At 36.8% G+C, this 23,469-nt stretch overlaps 1 protein-coding gene across 7 annotated transcripts in view; it reads right to left on the bottom strand.

Annotated features, from left to right (window-relative positions):
• The window catches only part of MKLN1 (muskelin 1), a 381,880-nt gene that overhangs the window by 36,682 nt on the left and 321,729 nt on the right, over positions 1-23,469 (bottom strand). For all 7 annotated transcript variants that reach the window (XM_055590941.1, XM_055590940.1, XM_055590944.1 and 4 more), the window contains one exon: positions 21,397-21,526. In XM_055590941.1, the coding sequence (XP_055446916.1) occupies positions 21,397-21,526 (130 nt within the window). The remainder of the gene's footprint in view (positions 1-21,396; positions 21,527-23,469) is intronic.

Below are 23,469 nucleotides of genomic sequence, written 5' to 3'. Positions count from 1 at the left end.
AAAGTTAGGAGGATATAAACTGCTTGGTTCATAGACATTTTCCTTGAATATTTTTAAAGTTTACTATTTTCTTCCATTCACTTTGCTGTTGAACTGATACCTAGCTATCTATCTTGTTCCCTACAGATCACCAACTCTTTCTCTGAAATCTTTCAGAATTTCCTTTAAATCTTTAACATTCCTAATTTTACTTTAATAAATGTCTTAAGTATGTGTTCTCCCTTATTTTTATTTATTTTTTTATTTTATTTTATTTATTTTTCCCATTTAGCATACTATAAACCCTTTCACCAATCTGAAGCCTTTTATCTTTTCTGAGTTCTAGGAAACTTATCTCTTCAATTATCTTTATTTCTTCAATTATTTCATCTTCTTAAAATTTCATTTTTGTCTTCTCCTGAAATTGCTGTTAAGATGTTGGTACTTGCACAGTTCTTCTCTATATCTTTTCCTTTTCCCATATATATGAGTGTCTGCTTTCAAATTCTTTTCTCATTTAGGTTATTACTATTTACTGAGAATTCTCTGTGCTAATTAGTAGGTCTGTTGGTTATCTATTTTAAATGTAAAATAGTGCACATTTGTCAATCCCAAACTTCTAATCTATCCCTCCCCATGACACTGGCCCTCTGATAACCAAAAATTGGTTCTCTAAGTCTGTGAGTCTGTTTCTGTTTCATAAATAAGTGCAATTTGTATCATTTTTTTAAGATTCTGCATATGCATGACATCATATATCTTTCACTGACTTACTTTATTCAGTATGATAATCTCTAGGTCCATCCATGTTGCTGTAAATGGCATTACTTCATTCTTTTTAATGGCTGAGTAATATTCCATTGTACATATATGTACCAGTCTTCTTTATCCATTCATCTGCGGATGGATCTTTAGGTTGCTTCTATGTCTTGGCTATTGTAACCAGTGCTGCAATGAACACTGGGTACTGCTCTTTCTATTTTCCATCTCTTCATCTTTATTTCTTTCCTATTTCTTCCTGGAACAGTAGTCATTCTAATCTTTCAACTAATTAATTCATTCATATCCATTCTATTTATAAATTTGTTGCATTCTTCATTTCAAATATATTTTTCATGCCTAATATTTCCATTTGGTTCTATTTTTATGATCTTATTTCATTTTACTAATATGTGTTCCCTCTTATCTTTATACTGATCACAGTTGTTTTAAATTCATGGTTCATCTATTATAATAATCCTGCTTTAGATCATGTATGTTGTTACCTTACTAATTTCTTTAGGTACAGCTGCAATCCTCAAATGTTTAGCTTTATTGGTCTGTGAGATAATGTTTCTCGGGTATCAGCAATTCTATCAAGCTATGTACTACAGGTCACCAGAGGCCAGGCCTTAACTACCATCAGCACCAATGAGTTTAAAAAAACTGGAGGGAAAGAGTCATCAGGTAGATACTGAAGCATAGAAACTGAGAATCAATACATCACTTCCTTTTACTACCACACCTCTATGCAAGTATTTCCTAGGTTGAAACCCTCTGGAGGAAGTAGAAGGTAGTCTCCCTGGACTTGAAGGTAGAGAGGAAGAAATGGATTAATGAGAGTAGATGGTCAGTCCACACCTATTTTTCTCAGTACTTCACTGCACTAGGGTGTCTGCACTGCCATAATGTTGTGCTCTGGATTCTGGCACTAGTGGTATGGGCTACTACTGCCAGTTTCCACAGTGAAGGAGTAAGAATTAACTCAAGGTATTTTAGCGGAGAGACTGCCTATGTCTCAGAGTTCAGGGAGGCCAGCTGCCTCTCATTTTATTTTTTCAAGACTGATTTTGGGGAAGGGAAACAGCAGCTTATGTTAGTTAGCTATGTTGACAGAAATACTTTTCATTTCATAGCATTCTATATTATTTGAATTATTTTATTAATTATGCATATCACATCATTTCTATAATAATTTTATAAAAATAATAACTAGTCTAACAAAAATGGCATTATCAAAAACTAAAAAGACCTAAAGGTCAAAACTAAGAAAGAAGTTTTCTGTACAACATTTAATAATGATTAATTCTGTATTAATTCTCTTCCCAAGAAGAAAACAAGCCTGTCTTGAAAAGATTTAACAGTTGCTAATGGTAAGAGAAACCCAAGTAAGATGGTAGGTGTTGTGAGAGGGCATCAGAGGGAAGACACACTGAAACCATAATCACAGAAAACTAGTCAATCTGATCACATGGACCACAGCCTTGTCTAACTCAATGAAACTAAGCCGTGTGGGGCCACCCAAGACGGGTGGGTCATGGTGGAGAGGTCTGACAGAATGTGGTCCACTGGAGAAGGGAATAGCAAATCACTTCAGTTTTCTTGCCTTGAGAACCCCATGAACAGTATGAAAAGGCAAAATGATAGGATACTGAAAGAGGAACTCCCCAGGTCGGTAGGTGCCCAATATGCTACATGAGATCAGTGGAGAAATAACTCCAGAAAGAATGAAGGGATGGAGCCAAAGCAAAAACAATACCCAGCTGTGGATGTGACTGGTGATAGAAGCAAGGTCCGATGCTGTAAAGAGCAATATTGCATAGGAACCTGGAATGTCAGGTCCATGGATCAAGGCAAATTGGAAGTGGTCAAACAGGAGATGGCAAGAGTGAACGTCAACATTCTAGGAATCGGAGAACTAAAATGGACTGGAATGGGTGAATTTAACTCAGATGACTGTTATATCTACTACTGTGGGCAGGAATCCCTTAGAAGAAATGGAGGAGCCATCATGGTCAACAAAAGAGTCCAAAATGCAGTACTTGGATGCAATCTCAAAAACTACAGAATGATCTCTGTTTGTTTCCAAGGCACACCATTCACTATCACAGTAATCCAAGCCTATGCCCCAACCAGTAATGCTGAAGAAGCCAAAGTTGAATGGTTCTATGAAGACTTACAAGACCTTTTAAAACTAACACCCAAAAAAGATGTCCTTTTCATTACAGGGGACTGGAATGCAAAAGCAGGAAGTCAAGAAACATCTGGAGTAACAGGCAAATTTGGCCTTGGAATATGGAATAAAGCAGGGCAAAGGCTAATAGAGTTTTGCCAAGAGAACACACTGGTCATAGCAACACCCTCTTCCAACAACACAAGAGAAGACTCTACACATGGACATCACCAGATGGTCAACACCGAAATCAGACTGATCATATTCTTTGCAGCCAAAGATGGAGAAGCTCTATACAGTCAGCAAAAACGAGACCGGGAGCTGACTGTGGCTCAGATCATGAACTCGTTATTGCCAAATTCAGACTTAAATTGAAGAAAGTAGGGAAAACCACTAGACCATTCAGGTATGACCTAAATTAAATCCCTTATGATTACACAGTGGAAGTGAGAAATAGACTTAAGGGACTAGATCTGATAGGTAAGAGTGCCTGATGAACTATGGATGGGGGTTTGCGACACGGTACAGGAGACAGGGATCAAGACCATCCCCATGGAAAAGAAATGCAAAAAAGCAAAATAGCTGTCTGGGGAGGCCTTACAAATAGCTGTGAAAAGAAGAGAACTGAAAAGCAAAGGAGAAAAGGAAAGATATAAGCATCTGAATGCAGAGTTGCAAAGAATAGCAAGGAGAGATAAGAAAGCCTTCCTCAGCCATCAATGCAAAGAAATAGAGGAAAACAACAGAATGGGAAAGACCAGAGATCTCTTCAAGAAAATTAGAGATACCAAGGGAACATTATATGCAAAGATGGGCTCAATAAAGGACAGAAATGGTATGTATGCACCTAACAGAAGTAGAAGATATTAAGAAGAGGTAGCAAGAATACACAGAAGAACTGTATAAAAAAGAGCTTCACGACCCAGATAATCAAGATGGTGTGATCATTCACCTAGAGCCAGACATCCTGGAATGTGAAGTCAAGTCAGCCTTAGAAAGCATCACTACCAACAAAGTTAGTGAAGGTGATGGAATTCCAGTTGAGCTATTTCAAATCCTGAAAGATGATGCTGTGAAAGTGCTGCACTCAATATGCCAGCAAATTGGGAAAACTCAGCAGTGGCCACAGGACTGGAAAAGGTCGGTTTTCATTCCAATCCCAAAGAATGCTCAAACGACCACACAATTGCACTTGTCTCACACGCTACTCAAAGTAATGTTTAAATTCTCCAAGCCAGGCTTCAGCAACATGTGAACCGTGAACTTCCAGATGTTCAAGCTGGTTTTAGAAAAGGCAGAGGAACCAAAGATCAAATTGCCAACATCCGCTGGATCATGGAAAAAGTAAGAGAATGCCAGAAAAAAATGCATTTCTGCTTTATTGACTATGCCAAAGCCTTTGACTGTGTGGATCACAATAAACTGTGGAAAATTCTTCAAGAGATGGGAATACCAGACCATTTGACCTGCCTTGAGACACGTGTATGCAGGTCAGGAAGCAGCAGTTAGAACTGGACATGGAACAACAGACTGGTTCCAAATGGGAAAAGGAGTACATCAAGGCTGTATATTGTCACCCTGCTTATTTAACTTTTATGCAGAGTACATCATGAGAAACGCAGGGCTGGAAGAAGCACAAGCTGGAATCAAGATTGCCGGGAGAAATATCAATAACCTCAGATATGCAGATGACACCACCCTTATGGCAGAAAGTGAAGAGGAACTAAAGAGCCTCTTGATGAATGTGAAAGAGGAGAGTGAAAAAGTTGGCTTAAAGCTCAACATTCAGAAAACGAAGATCATGGCATCCAGTCCCATCACTTCATGGGAAATAGATGGGGAAAAAAATGGAAACAGTGTCAGACTTTATTTTTTGAGGCTCCAAAATCACTGCAGATGGTGACTGAAGCCATGAAATTAAAAGACGTTTACTCCTTGGAAGGAAAGTTATGACCAACCTAGATAGCATATTCAAAAGCAGAGACATTACTTTGCCACCAAAGGTCCGTCTAGTCAAGGCTATGGTTTTTCCAGTAGTTACGTATGTATGTGAGAGTTGGACTGTGAAGAATGCTGAGTGCTGAAGAATTGATGATTTTGAACTGTGGTGTTGGAGAAGACTCTTGAGAGTCCCTTGGACTGCAAGGAGATCCAACCAGTCCATCCTAAAGGAGATCAGTCCTGGGTGTTCTTTGGAAGGACTGATGCTAAAGCTGAAACTCCAATACTTTGGCCACCTCATGCGAAGAGTTGACTCATTGGAAAAGACTCTGATGCTTAGAGGGATTGGGGGCTGGAGGAGAAGGGGACGACAGAGGATGAGATGGCTGGATGGCATCACCGACTCGATGGACATGAGTGTGAGTGAACTCTGGGAGTTGGTGATGGACAGGGAGGCCTGACGTGCTGCGGTTCATGGGGTCGCAAAGAGTCGGACACGACTGAGCGACTGAACTGAACTGAACTGAATGGGCAGTATCCACAGGAGGGGCAAAGGACAGAAGATCTGCAACATACAATATTTTAAAGCATTTCATTTTCAACTGCTAAAAAGTGACTGAATGCCAGGCACTTTAACCATTCTTGAAAAATGGACTCAGAAAGAAAAATTAATCAAACAGATCAGCCAACAAGATCGTATGCTAGTCAGGAACACATTTTGGAAGGACACGTGTCTGCAAAAACAGAGAATAAGAATTGTACAACATACAACTACTATTGCCAACCTGTTATTTTTATAGTTTTTCCAAGAAATTACAATGATAATCATTCAACTCTACTATTTTTTCATTAGCATCTTTAAAACTTGAAATAGAACAGATAAAAGGGAAATCAAGTAAAATATTTTATCTGACAGGCTGACTCACATTTTTTTTTTCCTTTGATTTACCTAATAGGAGATTACCAGAATGCGTAATACAAGGAAATCTTATAGGGAGGATAAAAGCATAAAAAGTTATTTCAATTTCTGAGGAAGATACTTTTTTGCATTCATCAATTAATCTGAACTCTATTTTTGCTTCATGATCCAATGCACCTACATTTTCATTATTATTACTTTAAGACAGGAAAAAAAATAATTTTCAGAACTGCCACAGAAATATGAGCTTCCCTTGTGGCTCAGATGGTAAAGAATCTGGCTGTAATGCAGGAGACCCGAGTTCAATCCCTGGGTTGGGAAGATACCCTGGAGAAGGGAATGGCTATCCACTCCAGTATTCTTGCCTGGAGAATTCCATGGACAGAGGAGCCTGCCATGGTTTCAAAGAGGTGGACACAACTGAGCAACTTTCACAGAAATATGAAGTTTAACAAAAAAAGATTTCCACAAATTCTCTATTTGTTAGAATATTTTCAGCTTCAAGTAACAGGAAATCTGAATAATTATAAATTAGTTCATAAAATAAATTTTTGCAAGTAGATAGTTCCAGAATGGTTTCAGCAATTCAACCAAATAATAATGCTAGGTTATCATTCTTAGAATTCTCTTGGCTTTCCATTCAAGTTGCCAGTACCAGCTCTAAGCATCACATTATTTTATAGAGTTTTCAAACCAGAGAGGGAAAGGACTCTTTCAGTATTTGTTTGCTTCTGGAAAATAGTTTTTGCCAACGTCCTCCTGGAGCCTTTTCTTGTGCTCACTGGCCAGAACTGTATCACGTGGAAGGCAGGGAAAATTAAATAATCTGGCAAAGGATAAAAATGACTATTTCAGAATAATCACTATTCAACTCCTGGGGTTGGACAACTTGTCAGTAAACAAAATCATGGTTTGGTTAACAAGAGCTAATGATTATAGGGTAGTAACTGACAGTGTCTGCCACATTCTTTTCTTCTAAATCTGGGACATTTAAAGTGTTGAATGAGATCCTACTCGGTTTCAGTAGTAGCCCCAGTTTAAAATTTCTACTATTTACTTTCATTGAAATTGATTTATTGTGTTAGTTTTAGGCGTACAGCATAGTGATTCTTTTTTTTGCAGATTATATTCCCTTATGTGCCGTGTCCTCAGTCATGTTCAACTCTTTCTGAGCCCATGGACAATAGCCTACCAGGCTATCCTGTCCATGGGATTTTTCAGGCACAAAAAGTGGAGTGGCTCACCATTTCCTTCTCCAGGTAGTCCATTATGGGTTATTATAACATATTGGGTACAATTCCTTGTGTTATACAGTAAATCCCAGTTGCTTATGTGTTTATAAACAGTAGTTTGTATCTGTTAATCCCTTATTCTTAATTTGCCCCTCCTTCCTCCTCTCTTTAGGTAACCAGAAGTTCATTTTCTATATATATTCATTTATATTATTTTTCTGGATTCCACATACAAGTGATATTATATAGTATTTGTCTTCCTCTGACAAGTCACTAATCATTATATTCTCTAAGTCCATCCATGTTGCTGCAAATGGCAGCATTTCATTCTTATTTTATGGCTGAGAGGAGCCTGGTAAGCTACATACAGTCCATGGGGAAGCAAAGAGCCGGATACGACTGAGCAACTAACCCACAAAAATATTTATACGCACACAGACACATTGAGCCATCTTCTTAGGTCAACTGTCTGTTGATGGGCACTTGGGTTAAAATCATGTCTTGGCTATTATAAATAATGTTGCTATTAACATTGGGGTTCATGTATCTTTGCAAATTAAAGCTTTTACTTTTTCCAAATATACACCCAGGAGTAGAATAGCTGGATCACATAAAAGTCCTATCTTTAGCTTTTAAAGTAACCTCCATATTGTTTTACATAGTGGGTGCATTGATTTACATTCCCACCAACAAAGTACAAGGATTCCCTTTCCTCCACATCCCCTCCAACATTTGCTATTTGTAGACATATTGACGATAGCTATTCTGACAGGTGTGAGGCAATACCACACTGTGGTTTTGATTTGCATTTCTCTAATAATTAGCGAGGTTGTGAATCTTTTTGGGCTTCCCTGGTGGCTCAGATGGCAAAAAAATTAGGAGACTTGGGTTTGATCCCTGGGTTGGGAAGATCCCCGAAGACGAAAATGGCTACTCATGTCAGTATTCTTGCTTGGAGAATTCCACGGACAGGGGAGCCTGGCAGGCTACAGTCATGGGGTCACAGAGTCGGACACAACTGACTAACAGCCGGTTAGCCATCAGAATGTCTTCTTTGGAAAAATTTCTATTCAAGTCTTCTGCCCGCTTTTTGATTGGGTTGTTTTTCGACACTGAGTTGTATGAGCTGTTTGCATATTCTGGATATTAATTTCTTGTTAGCTGCATCACTTGCAAATCTATTCTCCCATTCCGTACATCATCTTTTCATTTTGTTGACCATTTCCTTTGTTGTGCAAAACCTTTTTAAATTTCATCCAGTTCAGTCGCTCAGTCGTGTCAGACTCTTTCCAACCCCATGAATCGCAGCATTCCAGGCCTCCCTGTCCATCACCAACTCCCAGAGTTCACCCAAACTAATGTCCATCGAGTCGGTGATGCCATCCAGCCATCTCATCCTCTGTCGTCCCCTTCTCCTCCTGCTCCCAATCCCTCCCAGCAGCATCAGGGTCTTTTCCAATGTGTCAACTCTTCGCATGAGGTGGCCAAAGTATTGGAGTTTCAGCTTTAGCACCAGTCCTTCCAATGAACACCCATTAGGCCCCATTTACTTTAATTTCTTCTGCCTTGAGAGTAATCTAAGAAAATATTGCTAAGATGTATGTCAGTGTTGCACCTATGTCTTCTAGGAGTTTTGTGGTGTCATCATACATTTAGGTCTTTAAACCATTTTGAGTTTATTTCTGTATATGGATGAACTTGAGTTTATTTTTGGACAAGGGAATGTTCTAATTTCACTGTTTTACACATAGCTGTCCAGTTTTCCCAATACCACTTGTTGAAAAGACTGTCTTTTCTCCACTGTATATTCTTGCCTCCTTTGTTGTAGATTAACTGATCATAAGAATGTGGATTTATTTCTGGGCTTCCTTTTCTGTTCTGTTGATCTGTTCTGTGTGAATACCATGCTGTTTTGATTACTGCACTTTGTAGTATGTCTGAAGTCCGGAAGGGTTATACTTCCAGCTTTGTCCTTCTTTCTCAGGATTACTTTAGCAATTCTGGGTCTTCTGCAGTTCCACATAAATTTTTGGATTTTATTAAAACTATTATTTTACCTGAACCTGGGTTTCTACCACTCATTATTTGCTTTCTGTAAAATTCCAACTAGCTTTTGACACCCAACAATGTAGTATTTATTAATCTATCTCAGCTGCATGAAGTTACAAAGAATTCATCTCATTGAATATAGATCACACATAACTGGTTAGCTACTGGTGGATAAAGTTGTTTCTGGATTTCTTAACTCTTGCAAACTGTCACATTAAGTATCTCTGTATAACTTACTTTTATGCATCTGTACATGTGCGAGCAGGGTAAATTCTGGAAAAAAATGCTTGGTCAAAGAGTATATGTATTTTATATTTTATTAGATAACAACATTCAGTGAGTGATCCTTTAATTTACATTTTAAAAATTATGAATGGAGCTGAGCATTATACAAAAGTAAATCTGTCAGCTACTTGAATTTTTTTCTTTGAATTATCTAGTTCTATCATTTGTCACTGTTCTACTAGAAAATTATTCCTTTTTTTATTGATTTGTAAGAGTCGTTTGTTTAAAAAGTAGGACATTAACCTTTGTCTCAGTTCCCAGTTTGTCATTTATCATTTGACATTTAAATATTTTTATAATAATTTTTAATTTGCAAAAAAATCAAACTAAGTTTCTCTTTTTTTTTTTACAGCTTCTGGGTTTTCCGTCATGGTTGGAAAGGCTTCTCCATCCTAAATTATTAAAAGCAATTAGACTTATATTTTTATTTGTTAAATATAAAACTTAAGTCTACTGAGAATTTTTTTTGTGATATACAGACATCAATTAGAGTTAGGATTTTGCTTTTTGCTTGTCAGGTCTTAAGTGACATCTCAGTGTCATTTACTGCATAATCTATTTTCCTTCTCTGACTGGCAATGCCACTTTACCATATACTAAATTCTCATATGTAATTAGGTATACTTTATAGTGTCTGCTGCATTCCATTCCATTAATCTGCACAAAATTGTAGCTTTCTAAATACTTGCTAATATTATATTATCTTTCATTTTCGAAACTGTCTTTAGTGTTCTTGAATGTTTGTTTTTACAGGTGAACTTTAATTCACATTTACTATCAAATGACCTAAATTTTTATTTTTTCACTTTTGGCTGCACTGGTTCTTTGTTGTTTTATGCAGCCTTTCTCTAGTTATGGCAAGTGGTGGCTACTCTTCCTTGTGGTGCACAGGTTTCTCACGGCAGTCGCTTCTCTTGCTGTGGAGCACGGGCTTCAGCAGTTGTAGCACACAGGCTCAGTTGTTGTGGCTTGCAGGCCCTAGAGCGTGGGCTCAATAGTTATGGCACATGGGCTTAGTTGCTCTCAGCATGTGGAATCTTCCCAGACCAAAGATTGAGCCCGTGTCCCCTACACTGGCAGACTGATTCTTATCCATTGCTCCATCAGGGAAGTCCCATATGACCTAAATTTTATATTGAAAATATGAAATACCTTTATAAGCTTATAACTAGCAAAAACACCCCTGCAAGAGTGAAAGGGGGAAGTTATGGAAAGTTATTACCACCAGTAATGTTGAGAATAAAAATGGCAGAATAATGGCACACCTAATACAAAAGATGCTAAACAGAAAGCAATGAAGTCTAGTTACATTAAAAATAGGCACTCCCATCTCCTAGCTCAGTAACTAATCTGTGTAAATGACAGCAAAACATTAGCTTCAGAGTCTTCTCTATACTGCTGAAGTGGCCTTATTTAGTTAACTGTTAAGAGTAAAAGGGTCAAAAATATAGGAACTTACACAAACACACACAAAGATTAAAGAAAAACAAAACATCAATGTCAATAAGCACATTCCCAGGCTGAAAATCTGTAAGATTTTGCATTTAAAGTTTTCATGAAAATATGTTTACAGATAAATCAAATCTTGCAGACATGATTAACACAGCCCTCATTTTTTATTTTCACAGCCTGATAACAGCAAAAAGGAACAAAATTTAACTGTCAAAATTTTGGAGCTAGATGATAAGCCTTTAAGATAAACTGGTCCAATCCCCTGTTTTCAGATGAACAATCAGGTCCAGAGAAATTACACAATTTTGCCAAAGCTACAGAAGGATGAGTGGCAGACCCAGATGAAGAAAGATCAGATCCTCTGATTCTGAATTCACTATTCTTTCAATTATAACAATCTGCCACTATGGTTAAGACAGAATGGTGTAAACACTGGCAGATGTGGGAAAATAAGAGTCGACAGAATTTAAGGAACACAACAAGTAAACACACTAATTACTATAGAACAGGAACTAGAGGTTTGTAAGAGTTCTGTATCACCAATGCCCTATTTAGTATCTGGCAAATGTTGAAGACACAATATATGTTTGTTACCTTGAATAAAAAAAAAAAGATACGAGAAAGTAGTTCCATTATTGTCAGCTGAGTTTCTAGAGCAAACCATAAAGTTCTGGTTGTGTGACAGATCTTCTAAACATAATTTTCAATTAGTGTTAAACAGAGCTTACATATGGGAAGTCTGCTAAACCCCCTGTGTTCACAGACCTATTGCCAAAAGTTATGCAGAAATAAACTCAAATTTTTGATGTGCTGAATTTTGATGTAATTATGTATGTGTTAGACACAATACCAGTAAATCCTTTTTTTCCTGAGCAGCTGTCAATCCACTGATTTAAATTGTAATTTCCTTCTAAGGAAAACATGAAACTGTTATACTCTAGTTAAAAAAATCAGAGTTGACAAAAAAAAGAGTTGATGTTTCTTTAGATCTTAAAATGCTAAATCTGAGTTAATTCATTTAAGTAATTATAAATAGCAATCATTTAAGATTTTACAGTATCTGACACAATAAGAAATTATAACAAGAAGCAGTAATTTTACAACTAGATATACTATCTCTAAATTGGTGGTCTCAACAGTTCATATAGATTTCTTCTATGACTGTAAACAATCCAATTTGAAGGTCACATAAAAGCAGTTTTAATCAAATAACTCACATTACTGAATCACAGAAACATAGCAATTATGTGTTAAATCCATCTCAAATTATACTAATTAACTATAATAAAACAAGTTTAGAAGAACAGTTAATAAACAGAATGTTTAAGTGAACTACAGAGGATCCATATAATAAAATTGGTATTTCCTAAGAATACTTAATAATACAGAAGTTTAAAGAGTACTCTGTCTTGTCCTTAAAAGGACTTTGAATGGCTTACAAAATAAGTAATTATCTAGCAAGATAAAATTAAAATTTAAACAGACTTTTAAAAATCAGCTGAAAGTAACTCTATGAGAGGACAATACATCCACCATAGTTCTGACACGAGGTCTTCTAATTGGTCTAACTTAAGCCAGTGAAAAAATTTTAGACTAAGAGTACTGAAAAGATTGAATACTCTTTAAAAAATCCTGAATGAAGTCTGTGTATTTCAGTAGCTTTTTTTTTTTTTTGAGGTTCTGAAAAGCAGAGTCAAGATTACACTGCCAGATGAAAGTTCAGAATCATGTTAACAACTAAGGTTAAAACAATATGCTCTAATCCCTAACCTGGGTTTGAGGAGTTAAAGAATTTCAGGAGACAATGCTCTATAAGCTAAGATCTGAAAGATGAGCAAAAATCAGCTACACTTTGGAGGTAGGAGGAAAGAGTGACTTAGGTAGGGAGAACACTATGGGAAAAAACTCAAAGGCATGAAAAAATATGCCATCGATAATTAATATTCAGTGGTCATGAAAAAAAGAATTGGTGCCAAGGTGAGGGTGGATATCAAGAACAGGGAACTAACTAAGCTGAGGCATATCGTAAAGGAATCTGTGAGTTAGGCTGAGTTTAGACTTAATCTGAGGGCAAAGAAGAACAATTTAAAAAAAACCATGGTAAGCAAGGGAGAGAAAAATGATCAGGTTTATATTTTTAAAAGATTTTCTGGGAATCCTGGGGTGGTCTAGTGATAAGGACTTGGAGCTTTCACTGCTGGGCGTCTGGGTTTGATCTCTGGTTCAGGAACTAAGATCCCACTAGCTGTGTCGCATGGCCAAAAATAAGGGTATTTTCTTATCTTATTAGTACTAATCAAAAGGTAAGGTGTTAATCTACTTCTTTTTCTTCCCTATGCACAACTGTAAGATCCATGACGTTAGAGCTCTTATTTATAGTTTTATCCCTAGTGCTTAGATTATGTGGTACCTAGAATGTGACCAAAAGATATGTGTTGAATAAATGTTAAAGTACACAGTTCTGTACTTAATTGGTAACACAGAAACAGCTGCATTCTGCTCAAACTGTGAAGAATGGGTTAGGGGAGGGATGGGATACACAGGAAGAAGAATACTAGAGACAGAGGTCAAATAGGTGTTGGCAGTCCAAACTAGTGAAATAGCAATGAGAAAAGAGAGAAGATGGCGGCAAAACTAATATGACTTGATTACTGGGTAGATCAATGAACCTGTAGGCAGTATTGACATACACTTGTGAAAACTGAGGTACCCAACAATAACACCAGCCCAAACTAGTGTCAATCCACTTCTACTCCTAGAGTGGCTATAAATGAGATACCATTTTACTTAAAATATAATTTGGGTCACTTATAGGTGTGCAAAATAAGGTGTAACATTAAGTAACCTGTCCACACTTACTTGATTAAGGACTCAGGCTCTGGAGAGCTAGAAGAGTGATTCTTAATCCTGGCCACTATTTAGAAGCCCCTCTTAAGGGAGGAGTAGAGGATGTTCCAGGACGACAGACAGAGAGAAAAAAGAGGACTTAAAGAAGGGAGCAGAGAAAAAGGGGAAAATGGGAAGGAAGAGAGAGGAATAAAGGAAGGAGGGATGGAAGGAAGTGACCTAAGGAAAGGAGAAAGGGAGAGATGGAAAAAATAAGAAAGAAAAATGGAAAGAAAGTAATTTCAGTTTCACTCTAATATGCCAGCAGAGCCACTGAAGTTTCACAACTCTAAGTAATAATGGCAACAGTTTTAGGCAGGTTCTAACCAGATGCTCAACTTTGCCATAAAAATCTTCAGTTAAAGGATGTACACATGGCCTGTTGAACACATAACCTTTGGACAATGCAATTTACAGGCATACTGTCAACATAAAACACTTGGAAAATGTACATTTAGACAAAAGAATGATATTTTCAAAACTTCAATCAGATCAAAACCCTAGCATTCATTTTCAGCAACATGGATGGACCCAGAGATTATCATTTGAACTGAAGTAAATCAGACAGAGAAAGACAAAAATCATAAGATATCACTTACATGTGGAACCTGAAATACGACACAAACAAACTTATTTACAAAACGGAAACAAGCTCACAGACAAAACAAACTAATGGTTACCAAAGCGGAAAGGATGGGGGTGGAGGGATAAAGTAAGTATTTGGGATTAGTAGATACAAATTACTATATGTAAAACAGATAAATAACAAGGTCCAACTGTATAGTACAGAAAACTTTACATTCAGTATCTTATAATAAACTACAATGGAAAAGAATTTGAAAAAGAGCATATATATATATACACATAAATATGTATACACACATATTCAGTTCAGTTCACTCACTCAGTCGTGTGTGACTCTTTGTGACCCCAGGGACTGCAGCATGCTAGTTTCTATAGTATGTGTGTACTATATACATCAGGAGGTGGCAAGAATACGCACATACTATAGAAAATTAAATCAATTGTATGCCAGAAACTAACAGAACACTGTAAATCAACTATACTTCAATTAAAACAACAACAAAAAAGCCCTTAGCATTAAACCTTTCAATAACCTTCTATATTATTTAGGGGAAAAAAAAACAAATTTCTTGTATTTGTATTATACAAGGCACTGAATAATCAGACTTAACTATTTCTCCAACCTCACTTGACATAACCTGCCTCACCTTTGATATGCAATAGCTCCCTCTGCTTTGGGAACACATTAAATTCTTTCGTGCTTTGAAATCTTCGTACATGCACTTCTCTCAGTTCGTAACACAGTTCTTCCTAATTCTGTTTCTCGTGTGAAATCTTAAAGATTGCCTCCTCGGAAACAGTTTCCCAACCTATTCTATCTAAGTGGGTCCTCTCATGTTACTCACTATTATAGCATTCAATTTTTTTTCTTCCCAGTACTTAGAAAGCAAGCGTAAGCCTCTCTTCACTAAAATGCGTCCTTTGAGAGAAGGGATCTTATCCTCTAGTCCACAGCTATGAACCTAAACATACTTGGCATATATAAGGTACTGAAATATATTGGGAGAAAGGGAGGGAGAAGGCCAAACTTAGATGTTAGTAGATGATCAACAATTACTATTAACAAAAAAACTTGCTTGCATTGTGGGATAATTCACCACAAAGCAATAAAAAAATTAAAGAACCCATAGCAATATTGGTGATTTTCATTTTATAAAAGTTGATTAAAGCAGTAATTAAGCAATAAATCCACTTATCTTTTGGTAATAAAACCATAACGACAAAAAAATACCACAATTTAATGTAAGTTTAAAAACAGCACTGTCAGTCACTCAGTCGTATCTGACTCTTTGCGACCCCATGGACTATAGCACACCAGGCTCCTATGTTCATGGGATCTCCCAGGCAAGAATACTGGAGTGGGTTGCCATTCCCTTCTCCAGGGGCAGAATATAAAATTGTGCTAAATTTTATAAAATAAATAAGCATAAAAAGACTAGAAGGAAATACATTAATAAAATGTTAACATTAATAAAATGTCTGAATGGTTTGATAGTTTCTTTTTTACATCTTTCTGTATTTTTCAAATTCTCTACAACAAGCATATTATTACTCTTATAATCAAAACAAAATTTAACAAAAAGAACAATTATGGCCATTCATTGCTGGCCCTAAAGCTAGCCATAGCAATGAATGAAATATACTGAACAATTCTGCAAATTACTAATAATAATTTACTTTTAAAATATTCAAATGATAGTCATTAAAGCCTATTTACTGTCATAGTGCATTTTTTTTGCTCAATCTTTACCACTATCACTTCGCCACTTTTTCCTTTTAATCTTGGGGAGTACTTTAGTATGGTCAAGAAAACAAAAAAAACCTTTGCACCTCAAAAAAACAAACAAAAATACTTCTTTGCACCTCAACTTCTAAACCCTGACTGTATCATTATCTAGTGGTATATTAATAAGATAGTACTTCACTAAGTTTAATTTTTCTCATCTAGTAAATGAGACTAATACTACCAATTAAAACTCTTGGTATAGTTCTAATAATACTATTGGTATTGCCATGCTTAGTAACTGGCATTTAGGGTCTAAATAAAGAATAGCCATTAGGAAATCAACTCTGAATATTCATCAGAAGGACTGATGCTGAAGCTGAAGCTCCAATACTTTAGCCACCTACTGTGAAAAGCCGACTCATTGGAAAAGACCGACAGTCAAAAGATTGAGGGCAGCAGAAGCAGGTGGCAGAGAATGAGATGGCTGGATAGCATCATCGACTCAATGGACATGAGTTTCAGCAAACTCAGAGAGAGAGTGAAGGACAGGGATGGCAAGCTGCAGTTCATGGGGTCACAACGGGTTGGACACGACTTAGCAACTGAACAACTATAATCCATCAGAACATTACTTACTAGATGGATTATAAACACTCTGAGAGACCATGATCATCTCGTTCCAGTGTATCCCTAGTTCAGCATAAGCCAGCATGTAGAAGTTTTTAACACATACCTATCGAATCAATTACTATTTTCACTACCTGTTTTTCAGGCAGAGCTACGTCAGAATTGTCGGGGATTATTATTTCCATCTTCTTAGTAATTTTAATGGAAAATTAGATTAAGTTTTAAAAGCTAGAGGAAATCAAAGATTAAATCATATACCTCCACATTATTCTATGGTAGTAGAAAATAAATGAGTAAACTAGACAGACAATTTTAGACATGATAAATAATGTTATTAGTCATTTCTGAGAATATTTCTATCTATGGAATTTCAGTCCATGGAATTCTCCAGGCCAGAATACTGGAGTGGGTAGCTGTTCCCTTCTCCAGGGGATCTTCCCAACCCAGGTCTCCCAAAGTGCAAGCAGATTCTTCACCAGCTGAGCCACAAGGGAAGCCCATTTCTTTCCATAGTTTTATATAATATCAGCACCTACTGACTTCTTGTTATAGTAGACAAAGAATTTTACTACACTGATGCTATCTTCCTACTAAATTTTACCCCAATTTTTGGTTAAATTGATTTTAGTTTTTGCATTATTATGAAGAGGGGGATACTGCTCATTGTAGAGCCAAAAACTGTACTATGATGATGTCTGCTTTTTAAAAATATTTTCTTTTCCCACTGTGTTCCTATCCTCTTACATCAGGTATTATTTACCGATTAATACCTTTTTTACTCCAACTGCTCAAACATCTATTTAGTCTACTTTTATCTTTTATCTACTTTTAGTCAACCCCACTTTTTGGTGAGGAGGAGAGGTCTATTTTCCTGTGTCCTCCTGCTCCAATATGAACTGGGTGCTCATACATTGGCTGTGCAGGCATCATGTTGGGATGGCCCTTCACTGCTTTCCTGTGTTAGATTAGATTCTCTTTTCTTCAATTCTCAGAATGTTTTCTTTTTCACTACTTTTACTCCCTTTTGTTAGTATATATGATGTACTAACTTCCGAAAAACAGTGCATAAAAGATGATCATTTTTTAAATCTTGTGTGGCAGACACTGTTAATTGCATGATCCAACAGCCATTTCCAAATCCCTTACTCTGTATACTATACAAAGGCTGGAAAAGCTAAATGCTTGCTTTCCCAGACTCTCCTGAAGCCAGGTCTCACAGTTCTAGTCAATGAAATGTCAGTAGGGAGCTTTCTGGGCAAATTTGGCTCTCCTTCCTTTTTTCCTGTATGGAAGGAAGGCATGATGTTAGGGTGCGTTAGTCAACTTGCCACCATGAGGTTCAGTTCAGTTCAATCGCTCAGTCGTTTCCAACTCTTTGCGACCCCATGAACCGCAGCATGCCAGGCCTCCCTGTTCATCACCAACTCCCGGAGTTCACCCAAACTCGTGTCCATCGAGTCGCTGATGCCATCCAGCCATCTCATCCTCTGTCGTCCCCTTCTCCTCCTGCCCCCAATCCCTCCCAGCATCAGAGTCTTTTCCAATGAGTCAACTCTTCACATGAGGTGGCCAAAGTATTGGAGTTTCAGCTTTAGCATCACTCCTTCCAAAGAACACCCAGGACTGATCTCCTTTAGGATGGACTGGTTGTATCTCCTTGCAGTCCAAGGGACTCTCAAGAGTCTTCTCCAACACCACAGTTCAAAAGCATCAATTCTTTGGCGCTCAGCTTTCTTCACAGTCCAACTCTCACATCCATACATGACCAATGGAAAAACCATAGCCCTGACTAGACGGACCTTTGTTGGCAAAGTAATGTCTCTGCCTTTGAATATGCCGTCTAGGTTGATCATAACTTTCCTTCCAAGGAGTTAGTAAGTGTCTTTTAATTTCATGGCTGCAATCACCATCTGTGGTGATTTTGGAGCCCCCAAAAATAAAGTCTGACACTGTTTCCACTGTTTCCCCATCTATTAACCATGAAGTGATGGGACCAGATGCCATGATCTTCGTTTTCTGAATATTGAGCTTTAAGCCAACTTTTTCACTCTCCTCTTTCACTTTCATCAACAGGCTTTTTAGTTCCTCTTCACTTTCTGCCATAAGGGTGGTGTCATCTGCATATCTGAGGTTATTGATATTTCTCCCAGCAATCTTGATTCCAGCTTGTGCTTCTTCCAGCCCAGCGTTTCTCATGATGTACTCTGCACAGAAGTTAAATAAGCAGGGTGACAATATACAGTCTTGACGTACTCCTTTTCCTATTTGGAACCAGTCTGTTGTTCCATGTCCAGTTCTAACTGTTGCTTCCTGACCTGCATATAGGTTTCTCAAGAGGCAGGTCAGGTGGTCTGGTATTCCCATCTCTTTCAGAATTTTCCACCGTTTATTGTGATCCACACAGTCAAAGGCTTTGGCATAGTCAATAAACCAGTTAAAAATAGAAAAACACATCAAAAAGAATCTGAGAGCATTTATGACATTTCCTAAGTCACTACATCAGTCCCAGATTATCTACATCTGGATTTCTCGTCCTATGAGAAAAAGATTCCCGATCTGTTTAAGCCATTCTCTTGGTTTTCTATTACCTAGAGACACACACATACCCCACTGAAAAACCTGGTATATCTGAAAATACCATTTCTTCCCTCGTTTCCTTGCTGTTTGGCTAGAAATAGAAATCCAGGTTGATGATAATTTTCCCTCAGAATTTTTAAGACCTTGTTTTCCCTTATAGCTTCCAATGTTGCTGAAAATTTCTAGCATTCTAAGACCTATTTCTTTGAATGTGACCTCATTTTACACTGGTAGCTTTTCAGATATTCTTTTTATGACTGACATGTAAAATTCCATAATGAGCAATGATGTGTCATCTGACTGAGAAGGTTTTTATTTTTTTTTTTAATTCAAGGTACTGACATCCAAAAGGGGCCATTTATAATGTGCAGACCAATACTTTTCAGTTTAGGGAAATTTTCTGTTAGTCCTTCGTTTTATAATCTAGTCTTGCACATTCTCCTTGCTCTCCATAGTTAGAGAAACTATTATTAGTTTAACACCAGACCTCTTACACTGACTTTCTAAGGTCTTTATTTTCTCCAATTTCCACCATCTCTGTCTCTTTGTCTGTTTCTCAGGAGATGTCTTACAACTCTTCTACTTTTAACAAAATTTATTTCCAAAAGGTCTTTCTTAGTCTCTGATCTTTCATTGTATCCTATTATTTATTGTTTTATGGATGCAATATCCTTTTCTCTAAGAAAACTGATCTTGATCATTAACTGACAGTTCATTTACAGTGAAGAAATAAAATTTAACTGAAAATAGCATGTATACAACGGGAACACTGTAGGGGAACTGGGCCATGAAAGTAACCATTGTACAGGGAGCTAGCCAGAAAGATCAGACATCTTAGTGGGGGCTGCTGCTGCTGCTAAGTCACTTGAGTCGTATCCGACTCTGTGCGACCCCATAGACGGCAGCCCACCAGGCTCCCCCATCCCTGGGATTCTCCAGGCAAGAGCACTGGAGGGGGTTGCCATTTCCTTCTCCAATGCATGAAAGTCAAAAGTGGAAGTGAAGTTGCTCAGTCGTGTCTGACTCTTAGCGATCCCATGGACTGCAGCCTACCAGGCTCCTCAGCCCATGGGATTTTCCAGGCAAGAGTACTGGAGTGGGTTGCCATTGGTACCCCAAACAACAGTATCTGGAAAACTTTTCTATGACGCCACATATTTCCTCTAGAGAAGGTGATACTAAACTTCTGTAGGAGACACACGCCTAGAATCCTAAGAGTAGGGAAAGGGTTAGAAGTTCCACTATTCAGTACATAGACTTAATTCTCATATTTTACACCCTGTTCTCTCTGCCTCCACAGAGCCTCTATTTCTCCAGGATATGAAGTTCTAGCCTCTGCCCAATAGGAAGTATGGGAGAAAGATCCTGAGGGTCAAACTGCCTCGCATGTACTTTTTTATTACGGTGTTAGCTTTTTTTTTTTTAATTCTTCCTAAATATAAGCAACTATTATAAATATATATATAATAAATAGTAAAAGGAAAAGCAAAAACAGATAAAAGGAAGAGCAAGCTAATCTAATTTCTTACCCTAATGCTCTAATTAGGCACTTTAAAGCACTGAATCTTAAACAAATATCATTATTCTGTGTATACTAAATGCAGGCAAAGAGACTACTAAGCAGGGTAACTATGTAAGTTATCCAAAATAAGACTTTTGAGAATGAATGGGACACTATGAATAATTATATATAAACTGGGATTATCTCAGGCAAACTAATCACCTTATTATCAGGAGAATAACTTTCTGGATGCTGAGAGTATAAAGTTATAAGGCATTACCAATGAACGATGTGAAGTCTTCCCTCAAGAACAATGACATACTCTACTATATGTGTCTAACATATAAGTCACCTTAGTGAAAATGGAAGGTGGGAAGAACTAGCAAATATAGGATCATATAGTTTTTAAAAGGTATTAATTCTTATAATCACCCTTAATAAGTACACATATAAATAATCCCTTTACAAATTTGCATATTGTCTTTCTGTTAAAGGGAATCATCATAATAATAATTCATATAGCATTTTTAAACAGGTTGAATTAAATAATTTAGCTGGTAGAGAATTTTTTTCCTCTTACTCAGAATTACTTTGGTTAAACAAATGGGAAAAGCATTAAGAATGGTTAGAAAGAAAAGCTAATGGGTTATAGTCTTCTACCTGAAATAATTAAGACATGAGAGAAGAATCACTAATTGCCTTTACCCATTCCAGAGTCTTTCTTGGTACCATCTGATATTATGTCTACATGATCAGAATCCACATCATAACTAAAGAAATCATTCAAATAGGTCTTCGATCGCTGGCCACCAAATACATACAAGCAACGATTTTTCTGTAAAATAAAAAAAAATGGGAAAGAAGAAAAAAAAGTCATTTTCACAAAGAATTCAGAATAATTCTTTTAAAATTTAAATGTCTAGAGAAGTAATTTATGAGAGATTCCATGCAATGAAGTACTTACTGAACTGGTATAAAGTGGAAAAGGAAGCTCTGCATATACTGCTAAGGGATAATAGCTAGGATAGCCTACTGAAGTAAAAAAAACAAAAAAAAAACAAAAAAACCCAAAGTGCAGAGTAATACATATAGGGTACTACCTCAGTGTATGGAAGGAGAAAAAGGAATGTGTGCTGTGTCTGTTTCTTTCTTCAAAAAGAAACAAACGAAACTAGTAATAACATAATTAGCTACAGGGAAAGAAACAGAACAGACAGGGAAAATAACCATATCTCTCCAACAGCATACTGACAGTTTTGCCTTGAGAAGTATGTATATGTTTTTCCTTAATTAGAAAATAAAAGTAAAAGAAAAAATAATGTCTGAAATTTGGGGGAAAAAAAAGAAACAAGTAAGCCTATATACAAAACCTATATACAAAGATACAATTGGACAGAGACACATGATCATGCAGACAAGTAGTAGTATTTCTAGTGATTTTAATTCTCGCTTTTTGACTACCCATCCCTAGAGGGCTATTTCCTAAACAGAAAAATAATCAGAAAGAAATCTTAAACAGCATTCAGTGATTCTATCAGTTTTGCTATCCAGTAAGCTATTATAGAAAGAGCAAGTAACATATCATCATCTGGAAGTAGGATTTTAATTATAAAGTTTCACAAAAACAAAGATATAAAATTTTAAATTCTATAATCTTAAATTTAACTTGGACATATCAGTATAAACTCATGATTTTTTTTTTCTATTACTAAAAAAGACATATGTGTGTGTATATATGCAAAGGTATACTGGGAGATGGGTACTCCCACTGGTCAAAGATGGAGAAAAATTAGGGAATCAAAAAAAATAATGACAGCAAGTTAAATACACCAAATACATAAAAATCCATGAGTTTATAATAATTCTTATGAAAAACTCATTGGCAAAGTTTGGAGCCTCAGCTCATTAAAATGAAAAGACAATAGAGGAAAAGAATCAAAATATTTATATTACCTATCCTGTGTGGTTTACCATTAGAGTAGCCAATTAGTTAATGAGGATAAGTTTTTATAGCAGAATCAGTTAATAAAGAAAAAGGTAATTAGAAAAATGTCCACTTACCAAACCCTACTAAAATCTAGTCTATGACTATAGACTACAGTGACAGCTAAAACCACTAGATAAAAAGTTGACAGGAAACTTAATAACTGATCAATCAGGTTGATAACACCTAAACCCACCTGAACAATTTTAACACCACTGAAGTTGTGACAACTAGACATTAAATGCTCTTTATATTTTATAATCGGATCAGCTGTGAAGTATACTTGCAACTCCCCTTTTGGCCCACCCAAAAAAGGAGAGGAATCTAAAATTAAGCCTCCGGATCTACATACCAGCTCACAGGAAATATGGAAAACAGAGGATCATGTTAAATGACACTATGATAAAAATCAGTCAAACTGAGAACATGGGAAATTCCAAAGCACACATGAGACTTACTTAAACAAATAAGCAGTATACAGAGGGTGAAAAAAAAAAAAAGGAAGGGGGAATATTCTTAAAGATTAAAAGAAATTTAAGAGCTATTAACAACCAAATGAAATACACAGACCTTTTCTGGATCCTGACTTAGATAAATCAACTACGAAAAGTATTTTTCAGCATGGCAAGGGAAAATGAGTGCAGTATTAAACAATATACAGAAATTGTTTTTACTTCAGTTGGGTTTCATAACCATACTCGGAGAAGGCAATGGCACCCCACTCCAGTACTCTTGCCTGGAAAATCCCATGGATGGAGGAGCCTGGTGGGCTGCAGTCCATGGGGTCGCTAAGA

The sequence above is a fragment of the Bubalus kerabau genome, chromosome 8 (genome assembly GCF_029407905.1).
Source record: "Bubalus kerabau isolate K-KA32 ecotype Philippines breed swamp buffalo chromosome 8, PCC_UOA_SB_1v2, whole genome shotgun sequence".
In the NCBI taxonomy this organism is placed as follows: domain Eukaryota; kingdom Metazoa; phylum Chordata; class Mammalia; order Artiodactyla; family Bovidae; genus Bubalus; species Bubalus kerabau.
This window is presented reverse-complemented; position numbering and strand designations above follow the sequence as displayed.